Raw genomic sequence first — 23,283 nt, 5'->3', positions numbered from 1 at the left:
TTTGAAAGTGTGTATTTGAAGGGTAAACCTTTGACCTTTCAAAGGTTTAAGGTAATCAGGGGGGAGTCTTTCTTGTGCTTTTATGTGTTAGTTAATTTATTAATTTAAATATTATAATTGAAGTATGTAAAATGATTTGACATGCAATGTGACATAAAATATTTGAAAATCAAATATTATGTCTTTATGGAGTTCAATGAGTTGATTATGTGAAGTTCAATGATGTGATTATGGAGTCCTACGATATGATTGGTTAGAGTTCAATTAATGTGTATAGTAAGGAGTTTGATGATGTCAAGTGAAGTAGAGTTTCATGACTTGTTTATATGTGTTATGTGATGTCCATTTGTGACTTGAGTACAATGATGATATTATGTATGCCTGAATAATGAGTATGTGCTTGCGATGAAGAATTGCATCTTTATGTAATGCATGATCATGATCGCTTAGGAAAAGGTGTGATGAGTTTAAAATCCATGTGGTAAGGCTACCATTAAAGCTTGATGGTTTGCGTAAATTTTATTATTCATATTATCCCATTTGTTTGACAAGGGACTGTCCCACTTATTCCATGAGGGAGTTGAACCTAACTAGTTTTCTACCTATTTGATGAGGAAACTAGTTTAGAAAGAATGACACCTCACAGTGTGAGATTTAGGAGAAACTATGACCTATAAGTGAGTTAGGCAATCTTGGCTAAGTAGCCCTTCACACCTGAATAGCTAGGATAGTCTAATCTTGTAGACAATCCTAGTATGAAATAGCCCATAGTTTTGTGTCAGAGACATAAAAAGAATATAAGAGAGATGTGATCATGCCTATTATGATTAAAGGCACATGGTTGTCTGTTTTGTGTCCCTTATATTAAGAACATGTGATGATATGTGTGACTAATGTAATAATGGTGAACATGGAATTGTGAATTATGAAAATTGATATTGATGATGAAAATTACAAATACATGTTTTAAACATGTTAAATTGTTATTAGCATGATTATCATTACCACTTGCATTTAAACTAATTTGCATGTATTAGTATGAGTTAAACAAACCTTAGTTATTGAGTGGTTGTACTTACCCTTCTCTCTTTAACATTATAGAAGCTAGCTCATTGGGATAAGACTGAGGAAAATAAATTGAGGCTTAGGATTCTATACTAAATAGTAGGCTTCATTTATTTTGATTACTATGATGTGTATAATTTGTATGATATTACCGAATAGAAAAGTACATGTTGTTGGTTTACTTGCACTAATTGATTATGGAATTTAATTGTGTATTTTAGGCCTTAGAATGTATATGTATAAATTGTGAATTCTGGAAAGAGTTTAAATAGTAGTACAAGTAGGGAGTGAGTAAAAATGTGGATATTATGGAGTAATTATGATAATTGTGAATTGAGGCTCCCTCTTCTATTTTGTAATTAAGGGGTTAAGTATTGAAAATATATTTGATGTGTTGAATTTATAATGTGGTGTATTACACAAGTCCATCTTAGTCTGTTGAGTATGTTTTAAGGTATAAATTAGGTTTTTGGCACTTAGATTGAAATTAGGACTCACAAGTGATGTTTGAAATGTAAAAAGTAATGAGTTAAGAGATGGATGTCCAATTTTTTACTAAGAGATTATTTGATTATGAAACTAGTGCCATTAGTTAGAGTTAGGAGAAAACTTATTGTAAACACTTAGATCGCCTCAATCAAGCATTAGACAAAAAGATTGGGTGTACCAAAAATTCACCCCAGTTGCTATTGCAAGACAGCAACAATGTATTAATAAGGGAAACCTTACACTTAACACCCTTTTTATGTGTATTTGTAATGAATAATTTGTAAAATTAAGACAACTTAGGATTATGCATTGTTTTGATACACTTGCATGAGAATATGTAATTTATAAGTATATTGGCCTAGGACAATGTAATTGTAACGAAATTGTTATAAGAGCAAGATACTAGTGCAAGTGACATTGCTGTGGTGTTTATATGTGTATGGACGAATATGGTATGGTTGAGTGTGATTATGCCTATGCCCCTTGATTATTGTGAAATTGAGATTTTAATGGTCAACTTTTGTTTGGAATATATGTGATAATATATAACTAGTTGACTGGGTGTATTATGACTTATTTGAGTTAGTTCAAGTAGTCCTAGGGCTATTGACACTTGCTTTGTAGTTTTGGACATCTTGGGGTGTGTTTTGAGGGAAAAAAGGCTCATTTTATGCCGAGGTGTCCAACTTTTTATTGGTGAAGAATTTTGTTGTGAAATCAGTGCCAATAAATAGGTGGTTAAGGCTACATGAAGATGCTTGAATTGCTTAAATCAAACATCGAATGGCGAAACAACACATTTCAAAAGTTGATCTCGAAGTGTTGTCATAATAACAAATCTGCTGTCATGACAAGATGTGTGCACCGTGGAGCATTATACAATGAGGGGAGTCTCCCCTTTGTGTCATTTTTCATGGCGATGACACATGTGCTGAGGCGGATAAGGCACCTGCGACCATGCCCAATTTACCCTATTTTGACTTATGGTTGCAGTAAACTCTTCTTCCATGCTTCCGTCCGTGCTTCTGTTAATTCTTATTGTATGTTTTAAACTATTGTTTGAACTTAGATATCTTTTTTTTAACAAAACTCAAACATCTTTTCAAAAAGGATTTGTTGGGATCCCAACTTTTAAACTTAACTTTAACCCTTGTGTGTTATGATAACCTAATATAATGAATTAATTAATCTTGGTTATCATGATGGTATTGTGTAATATATTTTGGTAATGTCAAGGCAGATATTACGCTTTCTAAAGAAAAAATTTAATATTCTCATAAGTAGGCCACTTTCAAATCTTAGACCAAATCTTAGAGCTAGTGTTGGCATTATGATTTTCAATAATCTTGTAAGCAGATTTGATGGTAAAGCTACCATCAGTAGAAAATCTTCAATAGATAACATCTTCATCTGTATTAGGATTAGGAGGTTGAACAATAGTGATAAGGCTGATGACATTCGGATAAAGTTAGTTGCATAATTGAGCTACCTTCCAACTGCCAGCAGCAAAATAAAAATCTAAAACTCTAGCATGAACAATAGAATCAGCATTAAGTGACATGTACTTAACAAGGGGATCAAGAAAGGGGGACCATTTGTCATACCATAAGGATATTTGATCCGCCTTTCCTACCTTCCAACTCACATGAGATATGAACTATTCCCAAACTCTATAAATACTGAAACATGTGTAAGATAAGAGTTGGTTTTATAAACCATGGGAATAGTAGGATTATTACATTTATATTTGTCACGCGGAAAAGAACCCAGAGACAGTTAGGCTTCATAATAATTCCCTAACAAGCATGAGTTTCATATATAAATTACTTCAATCCCAAAGTAAAAAGTCAAGTAATTTATCTATTTTTTGATCATATTTATCTTTTAAAATTAAAATAGTTAAAGTGTTAAAAAATGTGCAACAAAATTTAGAAACAATAAAAAAGGCCTTATTTTACTAAGTAGTGTTAACTATAGAAATTGTACGATGTTCTTTTACTATGTCTAAAACCAATTCTTTTGATAAAAACCATTAAGCAAGAGATTTCAATTAATGACTTTTTTAAAAGTAAGTTTGGTTGGAGGTTTTTAGAGGGAAAAAGAGAGGAGTTGCCCCCTTTCTCTTATTTGGTTAGCATTTAACAAAGAGAGGAGAAAAGAGTCCCTTGTTTGATTAAAAAATTGGAGGGGAAAGGAGGGGAGCAACTCCTTTCCTCTCCCCTCCTAGCCCTCCCTTCCAATTTGGGGTCTTTTAGAGAGAAGAGGAGAGGTATCTAAATTATTTATTATTTTAAAAATTATAAACTATGTTTTATATTAAAAAATTATGCATTATCTTCCTCCCTCTCTCTTATAATTAAATAAATTTTATCACTTTACAAAGTTAATATAAAATTTTTATTGTCTAAATTTAATTTTTTTTTCCATTGGATACGCTGATAAAATATAATATTAATGTATTTATTTTTTAAAAATTGTTATTAATATAAGTTCATATCCTTAAAACAATAAAGTTACTAAAATATAATATAACTACTTTTAATAATAAATCAAATCAAAAAATAAAAATCAACTTAAAATTGATAAGAATAAAATTGTCAATTTATTATTAATTCCCCCCTCCTAACTCTCCCAACTCCTCCCCTCCTCTCTTGAACTAAACATACCCTAAAGTGTCTTTCTTGGTCTCCCTCTAGCTTTTTTCACAAAGTTAAAGAGTATCTACTCACTAGCTCATTGCTCTTTATAGGTATCTCTAAAGGCCTTTGCATATGACCTAACTATTTTAAAGGATTTTTTACTAATTTTTCAATAGATGTCATACTAACGTGTCCTCTTTTATATGATCTTTAAGTATCTTAACATGCTCATCTTATCTCCGCCCATTTTGTGCTCATATTACCCTTTCAATGTTCAACATGCAATGTCATAAAGCATTGCTGGCTTTACAACAATCTAATAAAATCTTTCTTTAAGCTTAGTAAGGACCTTGCGAACATACAGAATTCTTGATGCCTTCCTCCATTTCATTCACCTTGCTTGCATCCTATACATAACATCATACATTTCATTGCTTGCATCCTATACATAACATCATACATTTCATTGTCATTGTGCAGAATTGATCCTAAATACTTGGCCATTGTGACTTGTGGTATTGTTTCCTCTTTAATCTTTATCTCCAAATCATTACTAACTTGTCTCTTATTAAATATGCAATGCATGTATTTCACCTTGCTCCTACTCAAGCAAAAGTCCTTTGATTTTAAAGTTTGGCTCCATAACACTAGTTTAAAATTGGCCTCCTCTCTCAATTCCATAACCAGGACTTTATCATTTGCAAAAAGCATGTACTCAGAGATTTCCTCTTAAATGTGTTCCATCAAGATGTCTAAAACTAGATCAAATAAATACATATTTAAAAATAATATTTGATGTACATCAATCCTTATAGAAAAATCTTGTCTCACCTTTGTACTTTCTCCAGAAGAATCTTTAATGTAAATCAATCCTTGTAGAAAAATATTGTCTCACCTCTAAGCATTTTAACACTAATTGATATCTCCTCATACATATCTTATATAGTTCTAATATAACTGACCCAAACACATTTCTTTTTTAAAGTTTTCCAAAGCACATCTCTTGTCACCCTCTCATGAGCTTTCTCTAGGTTAATGAAAACCATGTATATATCTTCCTTTTTTTTTTTGGGTCCCAATACTTCTCCATCAACCCCTTACTCTATTCTTTACACTATTTTCCATAATTTCATGGTAAGATTTATAAATTTTATCCCTTGATAATTTGTATAGTTTTGAATATCCCTTCATTCTTTTATATAAGTAGGTACCAACATGCTTATCCTCTACTCATTTGGCATTTTCTTTTACCTTAATATATCATTAAATAAGAAGGGTTGTATTAGGCCTTTAACAATCAATATAAAATCTTGTTGAATCTCTTATAATATGGAGCAAAATTTAGACAGTACAAATTAAATTTAGAATGTTCAAATCTACTGTCAAAAACAGTAGAGGACCATTTCCTCTGTGTGTGTGTGTGTGTGTGTGTGTGTGTGTGTGTGTGTGTGTGTGTGTGTGTGTGTGTGTCATGGAGCCATGGACAGCGTGTTTGTCTGTTTTTTTTTTTTTTCAAGATACAGCGTGTTATTTGTTATGTGCTAATATGATAAAGCAAATATTAATACAAAGTGTTGGGCTGCAATTGAGGCCCACTAAGAAAATGGACCTTTTGAAGTCCGAAGGCTTAGGCCCACAGAATGGCTTGTGCTGGATCAGCCCATCATTAGTGTTTAAATGGGCTCCATTTCGTTGTGTTTTATATATACTCCCATGGAACCAACTTAAATCCGTCAATTATAAATATTGCCCATGTGATTAACTCTCTTTTTCCATCATCAAACTTTTCTCCTTAAACATAGGAGGATCTAAATCTTAATCACTATATTGTTCAAAATAAATCTTTTGCTATCCTATCTCACTTCACTCGTACCACTTAAACTACCCACAACTGACTTCATCAAATTATCAGTTTGCACCACATTTTTTATAGAAACAATCAAAACACTTGATTTGTCTTGGTTAGACAAAATTATTAAATAATTCAAAAGTATCATGTCATATATTTAATAAATATCAAAAATATTATAAATTAAAGTATTTTTAACATTTCTCTACATTTGAAATGTTGTGATGGGGAGAAGTGCGAATGGCCTAACTTTCTTAAGAATATATAGTAAATTTTTCATCGTAGTTATGAGCATGAGAAAGGAAAAAAGAGGGAGTGTATGAAAAAATAAAGAAAATCTGCAATGCTTATAATATCATAGTCACCTAGTAGATCCTTCGGTTCATCAGCACATGGTTGTTTATATATATATATAATTTAGAAAATTTAAATTTAATTAAAGTAATTTACATTGTAATTTTCTTAATATAAATTATTCTTTTTAAGCCAACATTTTAAATATTGATTTACTTTATGTTATGTTTCTTTTCAAATGAAATAAGGTATACATTGTTCTAATTAAATTTAGATTGTTATAAGATCCATTTCAAATATTGTCATTATTAATTAATAATATATATCTATGCTTTCTTGATGTTTTGATAAAGACACATAGTAATTTTTAATTCACAACTTATTCGTTTTATTTTCGTATGCCTAAGATTCCGCAAGCTAGAATCCAATTTACTCTATTGGTTGGAATTGAATGGATCTTCAATTCCAAAATGGGAATGCAATAATTATAATCTCTGTTTCTCAGAAGTTATAGGTCTGTGACTCTAGAAGATGACCATCCTTAGATTAAATGTTGTCCAATAAAGGAACAACAGCATTTAATGTATTTGCATTGCCCCACTTTGTCAAATCTCTTTTTATTCTGGCAAAAAAAAAAAATCTGTTTTTATTAAAAGATAACACAATAATATTTCATCAATTTCCACTTCCTTAACCGATGCTATCAATAGATCATAAATAATCAGGCCCTAACAAGATCTTTTCTCATTTGGAGTTACCGTCGTTTTTCACTGTAGTTCTACAGTGATTATACACACAAAATTAAACTAAAAAAAATGATAATTAAGAATCCCCTTAAAACATTAATTCTAATTAAGGATTATAAAATTTTTAAATCTCGGTCTTTAATGAAGATTAAAAAAATATAGTTTGTCTTAAATGTCCTTAAGAAAAAAAACCCAATTATGTTATTTTTATAATATACATTAACAATTTTTTTATGTCAGATTAGTAAATTTTTAAGTGACGTTAGTAAATCCCACTTTATGCTAGTAGATTTTAATTTGAATAAGCCACTTTTGTTAAGCAATTGATTTTCAAGTGGAGTTTTATTTTTTCATAATATATATTAAAATTTTTTTCAAATGATATTTTTTGTTAAATAATCGATTCTTAAGTGAAGTTTTATATTTTCACAATATATGTTAACAATTTTTTTACATTAAGTTAGTGAATTCTCAAGTGACGTTAGTGAATCCCACCTCACATTAGTGGATCCCAATTTAAATAAATCATTTTTTGTTAAACAATTGATTCTCAAGTGAGATTTTATTTTTTCACAATATATGTTAAAAAATTTTTTAAATCAAGTTAATGAATTTTTAAATAACATTTTTTGTCAAACAATTGATTCATAAATGAAGTTTTATGTTTTCATAATATATGTTAATAATTTTTTCAAATCGGGTTATTGAATTCCACCTCACAATTGTAAGTCTCAAGGGCATTTAAGACAAATTATATTTTTTTAATTTCAAATTAAAATTTCAAAATTTATAATTTTTAATTAGAATTAATGTCTGATCCTTAATTATTATTTTCCCATTAAACTAACTTATTAAAATTTGTGGGGCCCGTAAGGATAGATGCCTTGGGTAGAAGTCTTTACTCAATGTTTTAAATTAATTTTTGTTCATGTCTAGCTGGAAGGGGATGAATGAGAGTGGAGGTGAGGAAAAGGGAGATTTTGACAAATTTAATTTTTTTAATTGATTGAATATAAAAATAGAAATAAGATGCAAAATAATCAATTAAAATTTTTAACCTTACTTGTGATTTTTTCAAAAAATTAAACTTTTTAGAATATTTCATTCTTTTCCCAATCTAATATTCCATGCATCGCACAGGTAAAATCTAGTTATAATTAAGGTTTCAAAATATTTTAGTTCGGAGTTTGTATGCTATTTTTAGTTATTATCTTATTAGTGGAATTGGATATATAAATTATATTATGTCTTATTGTTTATCAACCATCAATTTTTCCGATAAACCATTCACTGGAAAGTCTTTGATCCATCTAACAGATTTGAATAGAGCTGTACCCCCCCCCCAACCATAAAATGTACGTTGGTTGTTAAAATTTAATATAACCCTCTTTTCTTTAATCTCTTTTTTCATCTGAACGTCCTTTATTAAAAATAATAATAATAAATCCTTCTGAATTATATAAATAATAATTTAATATCTCAAGATGTCATAATAACTTTTTTGTCATAAAAAAATTAATATAAATGACTAAATTGATCTTAGTTCAGAATTTTAAATGCAAACTTGTGAATTGTAGTTGCATTCTTGTGATTAAAAAAAAAAGTTGTGAATTTTAAAACAAAACTTGTAAATAGTAATTGATATTTGCCGCATTTAAAGGATATCAGGATTTCAAATGTAAATTTATAAATTGCTGTTAGATTCTTGCAATTTAAAAAAAAAAGTTTTGAATCTTGAAACAAAACTTGTTAATGAAAATTGACATTTAAATTAAGGACAATTAATTTATTAATGAAAGAAAAGTCTTTAGAGATTTTATTGGTATTATGACATTTTGAAAGATCAAATTATCATTTATATAATTAAAAAAATTTTATTATCATTTTCTCTTTATTAAAACTTAAGACCAGCTATAAAATATAGGAGGAATGACAATAAAATTTCAAAACTTAAAATTTATAACAGTTAAGTCTTTAATTAAATTTTTTAAATATAAATTATAGATATTGATTCAAATAATTGTAAATAGAAATTTTAACTGTAAAGTTATATTTAAAATTTAAATATTTTATTTATAATTATAAATCTTGAATTTATTATTATTTGAATCAATAGTGATAACTGATTTTTTTTAATTTTTTCAAGAATTTAACTATTATAAATTCATTTTTTTTAGAATTTTATTGTCATTCTTCCTTATAATATAAAAAAAATGTTTTCTCTGTGCTATCTTATATCATAGAAAAATTGGTACACTTTGCACTTTCAATTTCCTTATTCTTTTCAATACTTTCAATGAAGTTAAACTAGAATCTACCTCAGCAAAATCCATTCTATTACTAATCAAGATAGCCATTGAAAGTAAATGCTAAATAAGGATAATTAGAAATATTATTGATTTATTAAGAAAAAAATAATAAAGTCATAACTTATATCAATGAGAGCTGATTCTTTTTAAAAAATAACATTTACAAAAATAAAAAAATCATTAGTAGTTTTCAAATATCATGCGATGATATTTTATAATTTATGGTAAGAATATTTTGGATGTTATTTTCATAATTTTTTAGATCATTTTTTATAATTTTTTATCAACTAATAATTAAATTTAATATTTATTAATGGTAGGGATAATATTGCATGGTTTTCAAAAGTTAAAAAAAAAATATTACATTAAAAAATGAGTTTAAGGCCACCATTTGTGTAGATGAAGAAAATTTTTCATTTAACCTTCAAATCTATACTTAATTAATTAAATTTTTATACTGTAAACTTTAAAAATGAAGAAAATCATGTGCCAACCTTTGCAAAGAAGATGACTTGACAGTGCTTTGTTTTAATTAAACAGATAATGTTTCCCTAAAAATAGTTAAAAATAAATGGTAAGGTAGCAAGCTGCCTTATAAGAGGCAAACAAGTGGATGCAATGCCCATTTTAGCAGCATCAATTAATTAACACCAAACCACCCAGAGTACAATATAGAATTATAGATGATATGCTTTGCTTAATAAGGAAGGAAGGAACATTGTTCCCCTCAGCCTCAACAGAATATTATATTTTTATTAATTAAGTGATTAGTTATTAAGTAATTGAATCAATCCTTTGCTTCTTAGAGCTTCATAATGTTGGCCTGCTCCTTTGGCACCTTCCTGTATCTTCTTGTTACTTAATAACTAATCATCACTTTATTAATTGTTCCAAGAATCACTAGTTTCTGTATTGGGATATGTAAGCTACTTTCAATTAGTGATTGACATTTGTGGAAGTGATTGATCTTCTATAACCCTTTTTTAGTGTATTTTGCATCCACCTTGATTTGATTCCTCGTGAGATGGTTCCTTAGAAAGTGTGCATGGTGGATTTGGATTTTTCTTCATCTGTAATTTTTTTTCAATCTATTGTATCCATATCAAAATATTATACTATATTCAATGAAATTAATGATCTCAATAAAGTGTACATATGAAATAAAAAAATTTCGACAAGTTGACGCAATTAAAAAGAAACAATATTAAAAAAATAATTAATACATAGTTATCCTATATTTAAAATTAAATAAGATTTTTAAACTTTAACCTATAATTAAGATCAAAGGAAATAAACACATTGCAAGTATTATTTGAACATGTATATGTTATCTCTACTTGTAAATCGTATTTTCCCCCTTTAATGCTACTCTACATTTTACATTTTAATAAATAATACCAAATTAATACACATGCATGGCATAATCAATAATTCAAATGGGAGCCGATAATTTGAGCCACTTTGAGTATAGTCAAAAAATTTTAAAGTCAGACTGAAGAAAATAACAATTTTTACAACTGATTTCAAATAGACCTGATCCAAATATCTAAATATTTTTTTTAAAAAAATATACATAATACATATTAAATATTTATTAATATCTTAAAAATTAGTTCATTCTATATTGACAAGAGATCATATGTATATTTTGGTTCATGAATATAGATATTTCTTAAACAAATTAAAAAGATCCATATTGTTATGTTCATTTTAATCTTGATCTTTAAGTCTGAAGACTTACATTTTTTATTAAAAAAATGAAGTCTTCTATATTTCTTAAATATTCTGAAAATTATATTATATATATTTTTATAACAACAACAATAATTAATTTCAAGATAAAAATTAAAGTTGACTTAAAAAGAGGATTAAAATTTTTAACTATTTAAATATTTGAGCTAACAAATAAATTTGAAATTTGAATTGCTAAGATTAAGTTGGACTATATGAATTTATCTGCATGTTCAAATAAATTTGATTCACTTGAATAACTAGCTATAATTCAAACCGTCTCCCATAGGTTTATTTCTTCGTTTTGCAGCATTAAGGGTGACCTCTTATTAAGATTTTTCACAACAATAACAACAACAACAACAAGCCTTTATCCCACTAGGTGGGGTCGGCTACATGGATTGCAAGACGCCATTGTGCTCTATCATTTATTAAGCTTTTAGAAATATTATTAATTAAGAGATCACGTTCAACAACTTCCAAGAGTGTTCTCTTAGGCCTTCCTCTACCTCTCTTAATCGGACTCAAAGTTATATGTTCCACTCTTCTCACTGGTGCCTCCCTTGGTCTTCTTTGTACATGCCCAAACCATCTCAACCGATTTTCTACCATTTTTTCCTCAATAGGTGCCACCCTCACTTTTTCACGTATGTGCTCATTTCGAATTTTATCTTTACGTGTATGTCCGCACATCCATCGTAACATTCTCATCTCTGCTACTCCAACTTTATGCTCTTGCTGTCCCGTTAGAGCCCAGCATTCACTACTATATAACATTGCCGGTCTGATAGCAGTACGATAAAACTTTCCTTTAAGTTTATTAGGCACCCTACGGTCACAAATAACTCCTTTAGCTTTTCTCCAATTAAACCACCCAGCTTGAATTCTATGTGAAATATCTCCACTGATTTCGCCATCATTTTGAATAATGGCTCCCAAATATCTAAACTTTTCCACTTGAGGTATAATTTGATCTCCCAATTTCACTTCGAAATTATTTTCGAATAGTCCTTTACCAAATTTACAATATAAATATTCCGTCTTACTTCTACTCAGACGAAAACCTTTCGACTCCAATGTCCTCCTCCATAACTCAAGTTTGCAATTAACCTCTTCTCTTGTCTCTGCTATAAGAACTATATCATCCGCAAAGAGCATACATTTCGGGATTTCCTCTTGAATATGTTCCGTCAAAACATTTAAAATCAAGTTGAACAAATAAGGACTCAGAGATGATCCCTGATGTAGTCCAATCTTTATAGGAAAATCCTTTGTTTGACCACTAGGCGTTCTTATACTAGTTTTTACCCCCTCATACATATCTTGTATGGCTTTAATATAAGCAATCCGTACTCCCTTTTTTTCCAACGCTTTCCAAAGCACTTCTCTTGGTATACGGTCATAAGCTTTTTCCAAATCAATAAAAACCATGTGTAGATCTTTATCTTTACAACGATACTTTTCCATTAATCCCCTTAGTAGATAAATCGCCTCTGTAGTTGATCTACCTGGCATAAAACCAAATTGATTCTCAGAAATACTTGTCTCCAATCTCAACCTGTGCTCAATTACTTTCTCCCACAATTTCATTGTGTGGCTCATGAGTTTAATCCCTCTATAGTTAGTACAATTCTGAATATCTCCTTTATTTTTATAAATAGGAATTAATGTACTTCTCCTCCACTCATCAGGCATTTTCTTGGACCGTAAAATCACATTAAATAACTTAGTTAACCATCTCACCCCTTCTTCACCTAAACATTTCCACGCTTCGATAGATATACAATCAGGTCCGTTAGCTCTACCATTTGCCATTTTCTTAAGAGCTTCCTTTACCTCCTTATCACGTATTTTTCGATAGAATGACAAATTTTGTTCTCCTTCACCAGTTACTAAATCCTCCAAGTTACTAGATGAATCCTCTCCATCATTGAAAAGTTTAGAAAAATAAGTCTCCCATCTATTTTTAATTTCATCATCTGTAACTAAAATTCTTCCCTCTTCATCCTTAATACACCTTACCTGTTCTAGATCTCTTGATTTTCTTTCCCTACTCTTGGCAATCTTATAAATATTTTGCTCTCCTTCCTTCGTCTCAAGGTTCTTATAAAATTCTTCAAAAGCTTTGGAACGAGCTTCACCCACAGCTCTCTTAGTTTCCTTCTTAGCCATACGGTACCTCTCCCAATTTTCCTCATTGTTACACAAATGTATGGCTTTAAAACAGTTCTTCTTATACTTGATTTTGTCCTGTACACTATTATTCCACCACCAAGACTCCTTATCTCTCGGACCAGAACCTTTCGATTCTCCCAAAACTACTTTTGCAACCTCCCGTATCTTTTTAGCCATATCCTCCCATATGATGTTAGCACTTCCCTGAGAATCCCAAATTCCTTTATCCAAAAGATTTTGCTTGAAAATATCTTGCTTCTCACCTTTTAATTGCCACCACCTAATCCTTGGTGTTACTACTTGTCGACGTTTTTGGATTTTACTCATAATACACACATCAAGGACTAGGACCCTGTGTTGTGTCGTTACAGCATCTCCAGGGATCACCTTACAATTTTTACAAAGTTTTCTATCTGTGTTCCTAACCAAAAGAAAATCAATCTGCGACCTTGAGGCTCCACTTTTGTAAGTGATGAGATGCTCATCTCTCTTCTTGAAACAAGTGTTGGCAATTTTAAAATCATATGCCAATGAGAAATCAAGAAGAGTTTGCCCTTCATTGTTTAGCTCTCCAAAACCAAAACCACCATGCACCCTCGCATACTGACCAGCTTCCCTCCCGACATGCGCATTAAAGTCTCCTCCAATAAAAATCTTTTCACTCTGTGGTATGTGTCGAATCAACCCCTCCAGATCCTCCCAAAATAATTCCTTAAGACTGGCTTCTGTCCCGACTTGCGGCGCATAAGCGCTAACAATATTAACAGTCTCACGTCCAATTATCATTTTTAAAGAAATAATTCTGTCTCCAATTCTGCTAACTTCTACAACGTTCTTCTTCCACTCCTTATCTATAATGATGCCTACTCCATTGCGTGCACTTACTTTTCCTGTATACCAAAGTTTGAAACCTTGAATATCCTTAGCTCTTTCTCCACGCCATTTTGTTTCTTGCAAGCAAAGGATATTGATTTTCCTTTGAATCATAACCCCTACAACCTCTACAGATTTACAATTTAATGTCCCAACATTCCAAGTACCAACATTCCAAGATTTTTCACACAAGAAAGAAAAAAGTGGCCAACAACCGCAACACTTTAATGCTGCATCATCATATGATGAATAAAATGATGCATGGATCAAGGGGAAGATTTTGCCCAAAAGGGGGAAGATTTCATTTTCCTGAAGCTGAGATCAAGTATTTGAACTTTATCAATTAAAACATACTCTTCCCCTTAAAAATAAATTTTTTAAGTAAGATGCTAAACAATACAAGGCATATTGGGCCTTTTAAAATACAATTAACAAAATTTTTCAATAATATCTTTAATGAGTGTAATTAATAAAATTTTATAATTTAAACAACTATTAAATAAATAAGAATGAACGTTAAAAAATGTGTAATTTAAAAAAAATTAACTAACTTATTAATAAAATTCAAGTTAAAAATATTTATAATATGGAAAAGAGAGAGTATCATGTTAGAAAAACCACCCTTACTGAAGACAAATTATACTTGGATATAAATCCATAATGTTTCCTTTATTTAAAAATATAAAATATTTTTAACCGAATCTCACATTAATAAAGTAGTTATTTATTTTTAAACTAATCCTATCTTTTTATATTTATTCCTATTAAATACCCTACAATAAATATAAAGTTATTAATTAATAGGAACACTTAAAAAACAATGATTATATTTTAAAAGAATAAAAATACCTTATATTTTTAAAGATCCAACTCATTAAAAAATGCAATCCAACTCATTAAAAAATGCATCATAAAGGAGGGAGTACTAAATATCAAATATCAAATAATCATGTTAAAAAATCCAACACTAATCCTATGGAATTACTGGCCAAAAGAATAAATTCCTATGCAATTGACAAAGTAGCTCAGTAAAATATTGGATATAGGTGATATTATCGGCCATTGGTTGTGTTGTGGCGTCTTTTTAAGGATCCATATCCTCAAAAGAGACATGTGCCACTTGGCCGCAAAAAACCAAAAACAAAACAAAGACATGCCGGAGTGAAATCTAGGCTTAGGCCTCGCACAGTGTAAAGGAAAGAAGAAGAAGAAGAAAATAAACACAACTCACAAGGAAAAGTATATCCCTTAGTTGATGTAAAAGACCATAAACATAGAAACCAAAAATAAAAAAGCCTCCACCACTTCAGGATCATAAAAGACTACAGAAGGCTATAAGATTGAAAAGGGTCAGATGACTCGTGGTAACACCAAAAACCTCACAATATGTACACACTCTATATAAATATAATATACTGTACAAGGCAACTCGCTCTTCTTTCTTATATGCACGCTTGGAGCCTCACTCCTGTCTCTCACCAAAAGCAAGAAGAAACCTCTTCTTCAGGCAACAATGGAGTCCTACAAAGAGGGCATGTAATGTTCCAGTACGCCAACCACTTCTCCAAGCAATCTTTGTGGAAGAGATGGCCGCAAGACAACCGGTTTATCTCAGACTCTGGTTCAAACTCAGTCAGACATACAGAGCAGTCATGTTCTTCCGGTTGTTTGCAGCCACACACACTGCCAAACTTGATTGTTGGTGTCCGCCTTGTGAACTCGTCGATGTAATTCTCCGGCGAACAGAGGTTGGATTGGAATGACTCTGGCAGGTCTTGAGAGATATCTGGAGAAGGGGATGATTCTGATGATGATTGTGATGGTGGAGTGGTGGGGGATGACGAAAGACTGATACCAACAATGTGAAGGATTGTTCTAACAATGCCTTTAACTAAGGATATGGAAAATGCAGTGTTCACCAGAAGCACACACAGTACTCCTTCAGATGGAGCTGGCAGACTTGAGAGGCCCATTCTGATCAGAGAGATAAGAAACTTCTGATATAAATGCGATCCAACAGGAGAAACTTGGAACTTAGCAGATTCAGCAAAAGATTATCTGAGCCAAGCAGAATCAGCAAACATGGAAATGTATGGAGACTTGAGTATATGACTCTCTCTGTCTGTGTGACCTGAAAACACATTAGAAGGAAGATTAGTCAAAACTCTGACAAATCATACCAAAACTAAAATGGAAAGATATCAGAAGTGGAATAATCAAATCAAGCATTAAAATAACACACAGAATAGGGAATACTGACTAAATAGCTAAGGTATCTGACTGTACAAAGTTATTTGCATAGACCATGATGAAAAGGACGTGAAAGTCTTCAAAGAAACCCAGAACTTGGATGATCAGTGGGAACGTACTCTCACCCAAATAAAATAATAATATTTATATCCATGTGCAAAATATGAAAGCTTCTTCTCGCCAGGAAAAGAATAGCTATTCAAAATCCAAATTAGATTAGAGGAACAAGTATGAGAATCCCAGAAAACGAAAACAAGAACAAGCAAGTTCATAATTACAAGAAAAAGAAATCCAAAAGAAATAAAGCCATAAATGAATCACTAATCATCCCAAGACCCAAGTAATATCTAATTTTACACCCGAGGTCCGAGATTGTAAGTCGAGGAACAGAAATCAAATGATAATAACTGGCTTGGCTTCTTCGTCAACGAGATCTAACACAGAACAAAAGGTTTATCACGCACAAGAAGAACGAGAAATTAATCACCAATCATTAATTAAATCAAATCCAGAAAATAGTATAAAAACTAAGTAATGGCACACTCCACAAAACATAAATCCAACTTTGACACCAGAAGTCGAAGAAGAGATCTAGCATTTCAAAGAACAATTTTTTGCTGATGGAAACGCAGCTTTTTCAGACACCATCGAGGAAAAAGAATACATTCTGAGACTTACACAGAGCAAGATTTGAGGATTTCGATTCTGGGAAAGCAGGAAGAGAAGCTAAGGATCGGATTAGGCTTGCTCGATGAAGCAACTTATAATGGGGTTGACAGATAGGTGATATTGATGATGATGAGCATTCGGGTGGCTTTACTGAAGAACCCCACACTGGGAGCGAGGGATTGATATAACCGCTGGCTTTAACCCAAGAGGTTTAACCATGGTTAGAACTTACTGCTTTTCCGAGAGTGGTAATCATTAACCATGGTTACGACGTCATCGGCCTGTAACTCGCTTCTTCTGAGGCTAGTTCCTAAGAGAAGTGATCTTTTTTTTAGGGGGGCAAAAATGAAAATACACGCTAATTTCAAAGATTATTATATATATATATATATATATATTTGGCCAGTAAAAGATTTTTATATTTATGTTCTGATATTTATGCATTTGTTATGAATTAGTATGGATATTTTGCATGAACCGTTTATAAAATTTGAACCCATTTCGAGATTTTGGACATCCGATACTACTTCCGAAATATTGTGAAATAGAGATGAAATCTTCACCAATTAAATTGAGAAAAATTTAAACTTTTTTCCTTGGAACTTTTTATCAATTATCAATTTTATCTTTAAACTTTAATTCCAAACAATTTAATCTATATAGTTTCTTAACCTATAATAGCTGAGTTTTTATAGTTTTCGATTCAATACAACCCATTTGCTATAATTTTTTTATTCAATAAACTACTACAAAAGCTAAATTGTACTCAGTCAAAATTTATGAAATAAATTGACAGTTAAAATAAAATTCAGGATCTTCATATTATTTTGAAATTTTTCAAGCCTTACTGATTATACAATTTGTACAAAATTTTGTAAATATAGATTTTGGCATTTTCCTTTTTCAAAAAAATATTGAGTCAGTATTAATTATTTCTTTCAATTCAAAAAATATAATACTTTTAACTATTTCATAAAAATTAATAAAATAAATTTTATCAAAAAAATTAAGAAAATAAATTAAAAGTAATTTGTATCATTTAATGGTCAAATATTATCACACAATATTGCTCGCCATTTAAAATCAATCAATCTTAATTACTCTTTATTTTTTTATAATCTCTCACTTCAATAGAATTAAGAGCATTTTTGAAAAAAAGAATTTCATGTTATTGATTTTTTCTACATTTTAAACTAGCATTGACTGTTGGTAAAAAAAAAAAACTACCATTGACTAATAAATGTCACATAGTTTTAATGAAGTATTATTTTATTTGATAGGGAGGTAGAAAAAGGCTACACAATTATATGAACGGAACAATAACTAATTCATTCAACGGGACGATGGGGTTCCTCAGTTAATTTTATGAACCATAGTTATTTATGACATTTAATTAGTTAAAAAAAATTGGAAAGCACAGACTTATTTATCCATGAATTTTTTTTAAATTTTTAACACTATTTTTGAAAATACCTAGACATAAGAAATCGGAAAATTATATTTTCAATTCGAATAAAAAATATATTCTTCGAAATTTGTGAATCGTGCAATGAACTTATTATTGATTTGAAATTGTTACTACAGTTTGAAGTAAATTATATGTTGTAGTTGACGTTGATGGTTAAAATAATAACAATAATAAATTATGTTGTACTCGATTAAATTATATACATACATATATTCACGTTCAAAAAATTGAGACGAGTATAATAGAAAAGGAAATGGAATAAAAATATAATTTATATAGAATAATCTTTATACAAGTACTATTAAAAATATTGAATAAAAATTATAATATATGATTCAACCAAAAAAAAAATTATACTACTAGCATACAAACGGGATTTAGAACGAGACAATGAAGACAAGGCATAAAGTAATATCAAATTTATATATATATATATATATATATATAATCAGTTTTTGGCATAAAAAACATGTTTGTAAAAAAATTGTCATTTTTCAGAACCTTTTATTGAGCCACTAAAGAGATGCAATGTAAGCATTGAAAGCGGCAGACAATGTAAATTGTGGCGCAAATTGAACTGATCTTTGTATCTGAAAGCTTGTCTGGAAAGAAAATTATAAATTAATATGCATAGTGTATATAAGAGAAGAAATTTATTCCCGAATTAACATATTAAGTATTTTTTTTCTCATACTAAATTTGAACGAACTAACTGTTGATAAATAGACCGTCGCTAAACAATTTTTTAACAAACTGAAGTGTGGTTTTGACGGCTAGAAATTGCCTGAAATTTAATTTTTGTGTTTTCATGAAATGACATTAATATTTTTTTCAGTTTTAAAGCAGTATATATTTATATTAATTGTATTAATTTTTAAGAACTTTCCTTTTGAATATTTAATTATTTTTTAAAAAACATGTAACTTGAGAAATAAATACTGATAACAAATATAAGAATGACCCTCTTTTCTTTTCCTTTCTTTTCTTTTTTTGTTCTTTTTTTTCTTTACCAACAAAATGACCATTTTTTCTTAAGAAAAAGGCTCTTTAACAAAATATTTTATATTTGAGGAGGAAAAAAAAAAGAGAGATACCTTGTTGTCATCATCTGAATGTGTAATGACAGGTGTCCTGTTTTCTTGTGTAACACTTGGACGACATGTCACGATGCGCCTAGGAAAAACAAGCTGCTTCAGAAGGGACAATGAGATATAAAATGATGAATATTCCCTTTAATTTTTTTTTTTTATAAAATTGTTTGAAGAGGTTAGATTTGAACATTGTAGAAATGGAGATATTTCTCCAACTGGCATTTCTTGAATTTACACGGATTTAAATTTAAGATCTCTTACTTAAATGGTCTCATTCCACTAATATTTCCTTTTAATTCTGATTACAAGGCTTTCCTCCAAAAAAAAAAAATTCCCCCACAGTGCAAGAAGAGATGTAATATTTTTCTGTAGTTTCATATTTTTATTCCTGGTCTTAGTAACAAGTCTTCTTGAAAATTGAAAAGCAAAGTGCACGTAGGAACCTTTTGATGGGGATGAAATCAGAATTTTCTCATTTTTCTTGTCAAATTTAAAAATTAATAGTATTTTTGAAATGTGTAAAAAATTGAAAAGATCTGAAGAGGAGTGCATATTTACTGGACTAAAAACGTAAATTTGTATTGGATGAATGAAATTAAACCAGGGAATAATGTTGACCAAAAAAAAAAAGGAAAGAATGACCCTTAGGCTCCACACAACATTATAAATTCATGACATAGTTGTCAATTTAATATACTCAAGTTGTGAATAAATCTAATGTTACGTTTACATGATCAGGAATTTGGATTTAAATTTAAACCAGATTCTCATTTAGATATATAAAAGTCTACCTATATTTTGTTATAATTTTTTATAGTTTTAAATTTCCATTAGATTTTAGTTATATAAATTTTCATGTGTTCCAGCCCTTTTGTTTCCTTTCCGTTTTAACTATCGGTGTTTTTGTTATTCTTGCTTCTCCTTTCATTTCCCAGGGATTGAAGAATAAAAGTAAAATCATTACTTTGAATTTTTTATTTTTATTTTAAATTTTAGCTCGTCTCTTTTTTATTTTAAAATGACAAAAAATTTTAAATATAAAATATAAAATTTAAAATTTAAAATCAAATCAATAAAGTAGTGTTTGGGTTGAAGAATTTGAATTTAAATTTGGCAAAATCTCATATTTAAAATTTATTTTTTTAAAATTTTTTTATCTGGATAACTTTAAAAAATTTAAATGAAAAAGAAAGATAAGCTAAGATTTTAAAAAAATAAAAAATTAAAAGTGACAAATTTATCTTTATTATTCAACTAATGAGACAAGAATAAGTGATAAAAAGAGTTGTAACTTGCAAAAATAAAAGAATCATTGAAAGTGAAACAATAAAGAAAAATAAGAGGGTTAAAATATGTAAACTTTTAAATATTAAAAAATTTATAATAAAAATATGAATTTTGATAAAAAAAAATTTGAATAAAAAATTTGGTTGAAATTTAATTTAATTGAATTTAAAATCTCGTGCATATAAACGCAGGATAATATTAAGCGACACCTAACATGTGAAGAGGCATGATGGGAGAGCGCAAGGATGTGGGGGCAGAACATGAGGAGAGTCTGACAAGTGCAGAAGAAGTGAATGAATGGTTTGATTGGGGTCCCCATATGCATATAATGAAGAGATGCGTGGACACGTGTCGCTCACATAACCAAACCCCTCTTCCTATTCCATCTTAACTCCTGACACCTGTTCCCCTCCACCTCACTCCTTTCATCATCTATCACGTACCCTTTCCCCCTCAACCTCTCTCTCCTCACCCTATCCTAATCCTTATCTTTTTTCTTGAAGAAAAAATATTAATAATAAATTAATTATGCATAAATTGGATGTGCTTTTTGGTTCACAATGCAAAGTTCTATGGTTTTCTTAAGGCAAAATAGCCTTGAAGGACTATTGACATAAATTAATATCAATCAATCAATTTAAAAATTATATTACAATTTCTTGATTCTTTATTGATATTAATTTATTATATTAAAACATAAGATTGATCCTAAAATGTTTAAAAAAAAAATACTACCTTCTATTGTCGCCAATTGCCAAACCATTATCACTGGACCTTTTATTGCGAGCGAGGTCATCGGAGCCCCTCTCGCTAGAGGCTGACCGCCAGAGCACAAGCGATATTTTTTTAAGGAATATTTGGTTTTGGTAGCCAATAAAAAATTTGATTGCATAACCTTTAGCTATTTAAAGCTAATAGAATGTGCTTAATTATACTCCATCCATTTAAAAATATAAGATATTTTTTGAATAATTGGATGTTAAAAAATGTAAGGCATTTTTAATCTTTCAAGGTATAATTATTGCCTTTTTTTAAAAGTACTCCTATTGATAATAACTTTATATTTATTATAGGGTATTTAATAAGAATAAATATGAAAAGATAGGGTTAGTTAGAAAGCGAATAACTAGTTTATTTGGGGTGAGATTCGATTAAAAATGCCTTACATTTTTAAATGAAGGGAGTATGTATTAGTCATTTATTAATAAATATTCATTTGAATTTTGACAATAATCTATTTGTAATTAACCGCAATACATTTAGATATTTAATAAGTAAAATATATAAAATTTTAAAGCTTTCAATTTGTAATTGTCCATGTCAGATTAAGAAATAATATTTGTAAAATAACAAATTTTATTCAAAAATTAACAACACACCATTATGTTACGACATAAAAATAGTTAGAAGCTTGATTTACTATTTTTTTGTTATATATAATTAAAGAGTTTGGTGGCTAAAGATCATGGGATCAAACCCTCTTTTGGCCACCTAAATCAAACATTCCTTGAAAAAAATATCATCAATGTCGGAGCTCTTGTAGCCGGTTGCCAACGACAGGGGCTCTGGCCACCTTGCTATTAGCAAGGGATGTGGCAACAATCCAATGGCTAACAATAGCGGGGTAGCTTTAAAAAAAAAAAACTTTAGAGGTAATTTTATCTTTTGACATAATAAATTAATATCAATCAAGGATTAAAAGACTGTAGTTCACAGTGTAATTTTTAAATTAATTAATTCTTAACTAATATTAATTTCTCTCAATGATCCTTTAGTGCTATTTTTTCTTTTTTTTAAATTACCAAGTGGGGCAAAGTCCATAAACTAAACTAGTTAAACAGTAACAAGAGTTTGACACGATAATTTTTATAGTTTTAACAATGACTAACATATACTTAAATTCTATTAAAAAACAAGCAGAAGGTAAATGGAAGGAGATTAAATCCTGGGGCATTGTTAAGTCCTTATGTACACATCATCAAAATAATTAACAAAATTTATATATATATATATATATATATATTAGTTACTGTTAAGTTTTTATAAGTATATTTAAAACTATAAGGTCTAATGTTGTAGATGAATTAAATTTAAAGGACTGAAAGAAATTTAAAAAATATAAGGACTAATTTTAAAACGCGTTAAAAGTATATAGACTAACAACTAATATTTTTTCAGTGTTTTTGTATCAAGTGATGTTCTTGATTGTTGTCATTCTCCATGATTATTTTCTTGGATTACTGGTTATGTTAATAATAATGTTAAAATTGGTTCTTCCTATTTAATTGCATTCATACTCAAACTTTCTAATTAATTATGGCCAGATAATGTGTGTACATGCTGCCATG

At 29.6% G+C, this 23,283-nt stretch overlaps 1 protein-coding gene across 1 annotated transcript; it reads right to left on the bottom strand.

Annotated features, from left to right (window-relative positions):
• Positions 1–15,397: 15,397 nt before the first annotated feature.
• LOC129303393 (probable E3 ubiquitin-protein ligase XERICO) lies at positions 15,398–17,253 on the bottom strand. The gene is made up of 2 exons (XM_054942682.1): positions 17,099–17,253; positions 15,398–16,301 (listed from the first exon to the last, which is right to left on the bottom strand). Exon 2 carries the CDS (start codon positions 16,141–16,143, stop codon positions 15,646–15,648), a length of 498 nt encoding a protein of 165 aa, XP_054798657.1. The 5' UTR covers positions 16,144–16,301; positions 17,099–17,253; the 3' UTR covers positions 15,398–15,645.
• Positions 17,254–23,283: the final 6,030 nt, after the last annotated feature.

The sequence above is a fragment of the Prosopis cineraria genome, unplaced genomic scaffold (genome assembly GCF_029017545.1).
Source record: "Prosopis cineraria cultivar Desert tree isolate PC_DT_omini unplaced genomic scaffold, ASM2901754v1 PC2, whole genome shotgun sequence".
NCBI lineage: Eukaryota > Viridiplantae > Streptophyta > Magnoliopsida > Fabales > Fabaceae > Prosopis > Prosopis cineraria.
This window is presented reverse-complemented; position numbering and strand designations above follow the sequence as displayed.

What these genes read in the sequence shown, in the direction of transcription:
- LOC129303393 (XM_054942682.1), bottom strand. Translation starts at nt 16,143, where the DNA reads ATGGGCCTCTCAAGTCTGCCAGCTCCATCTGAAGGAGTACTGTGTGTG.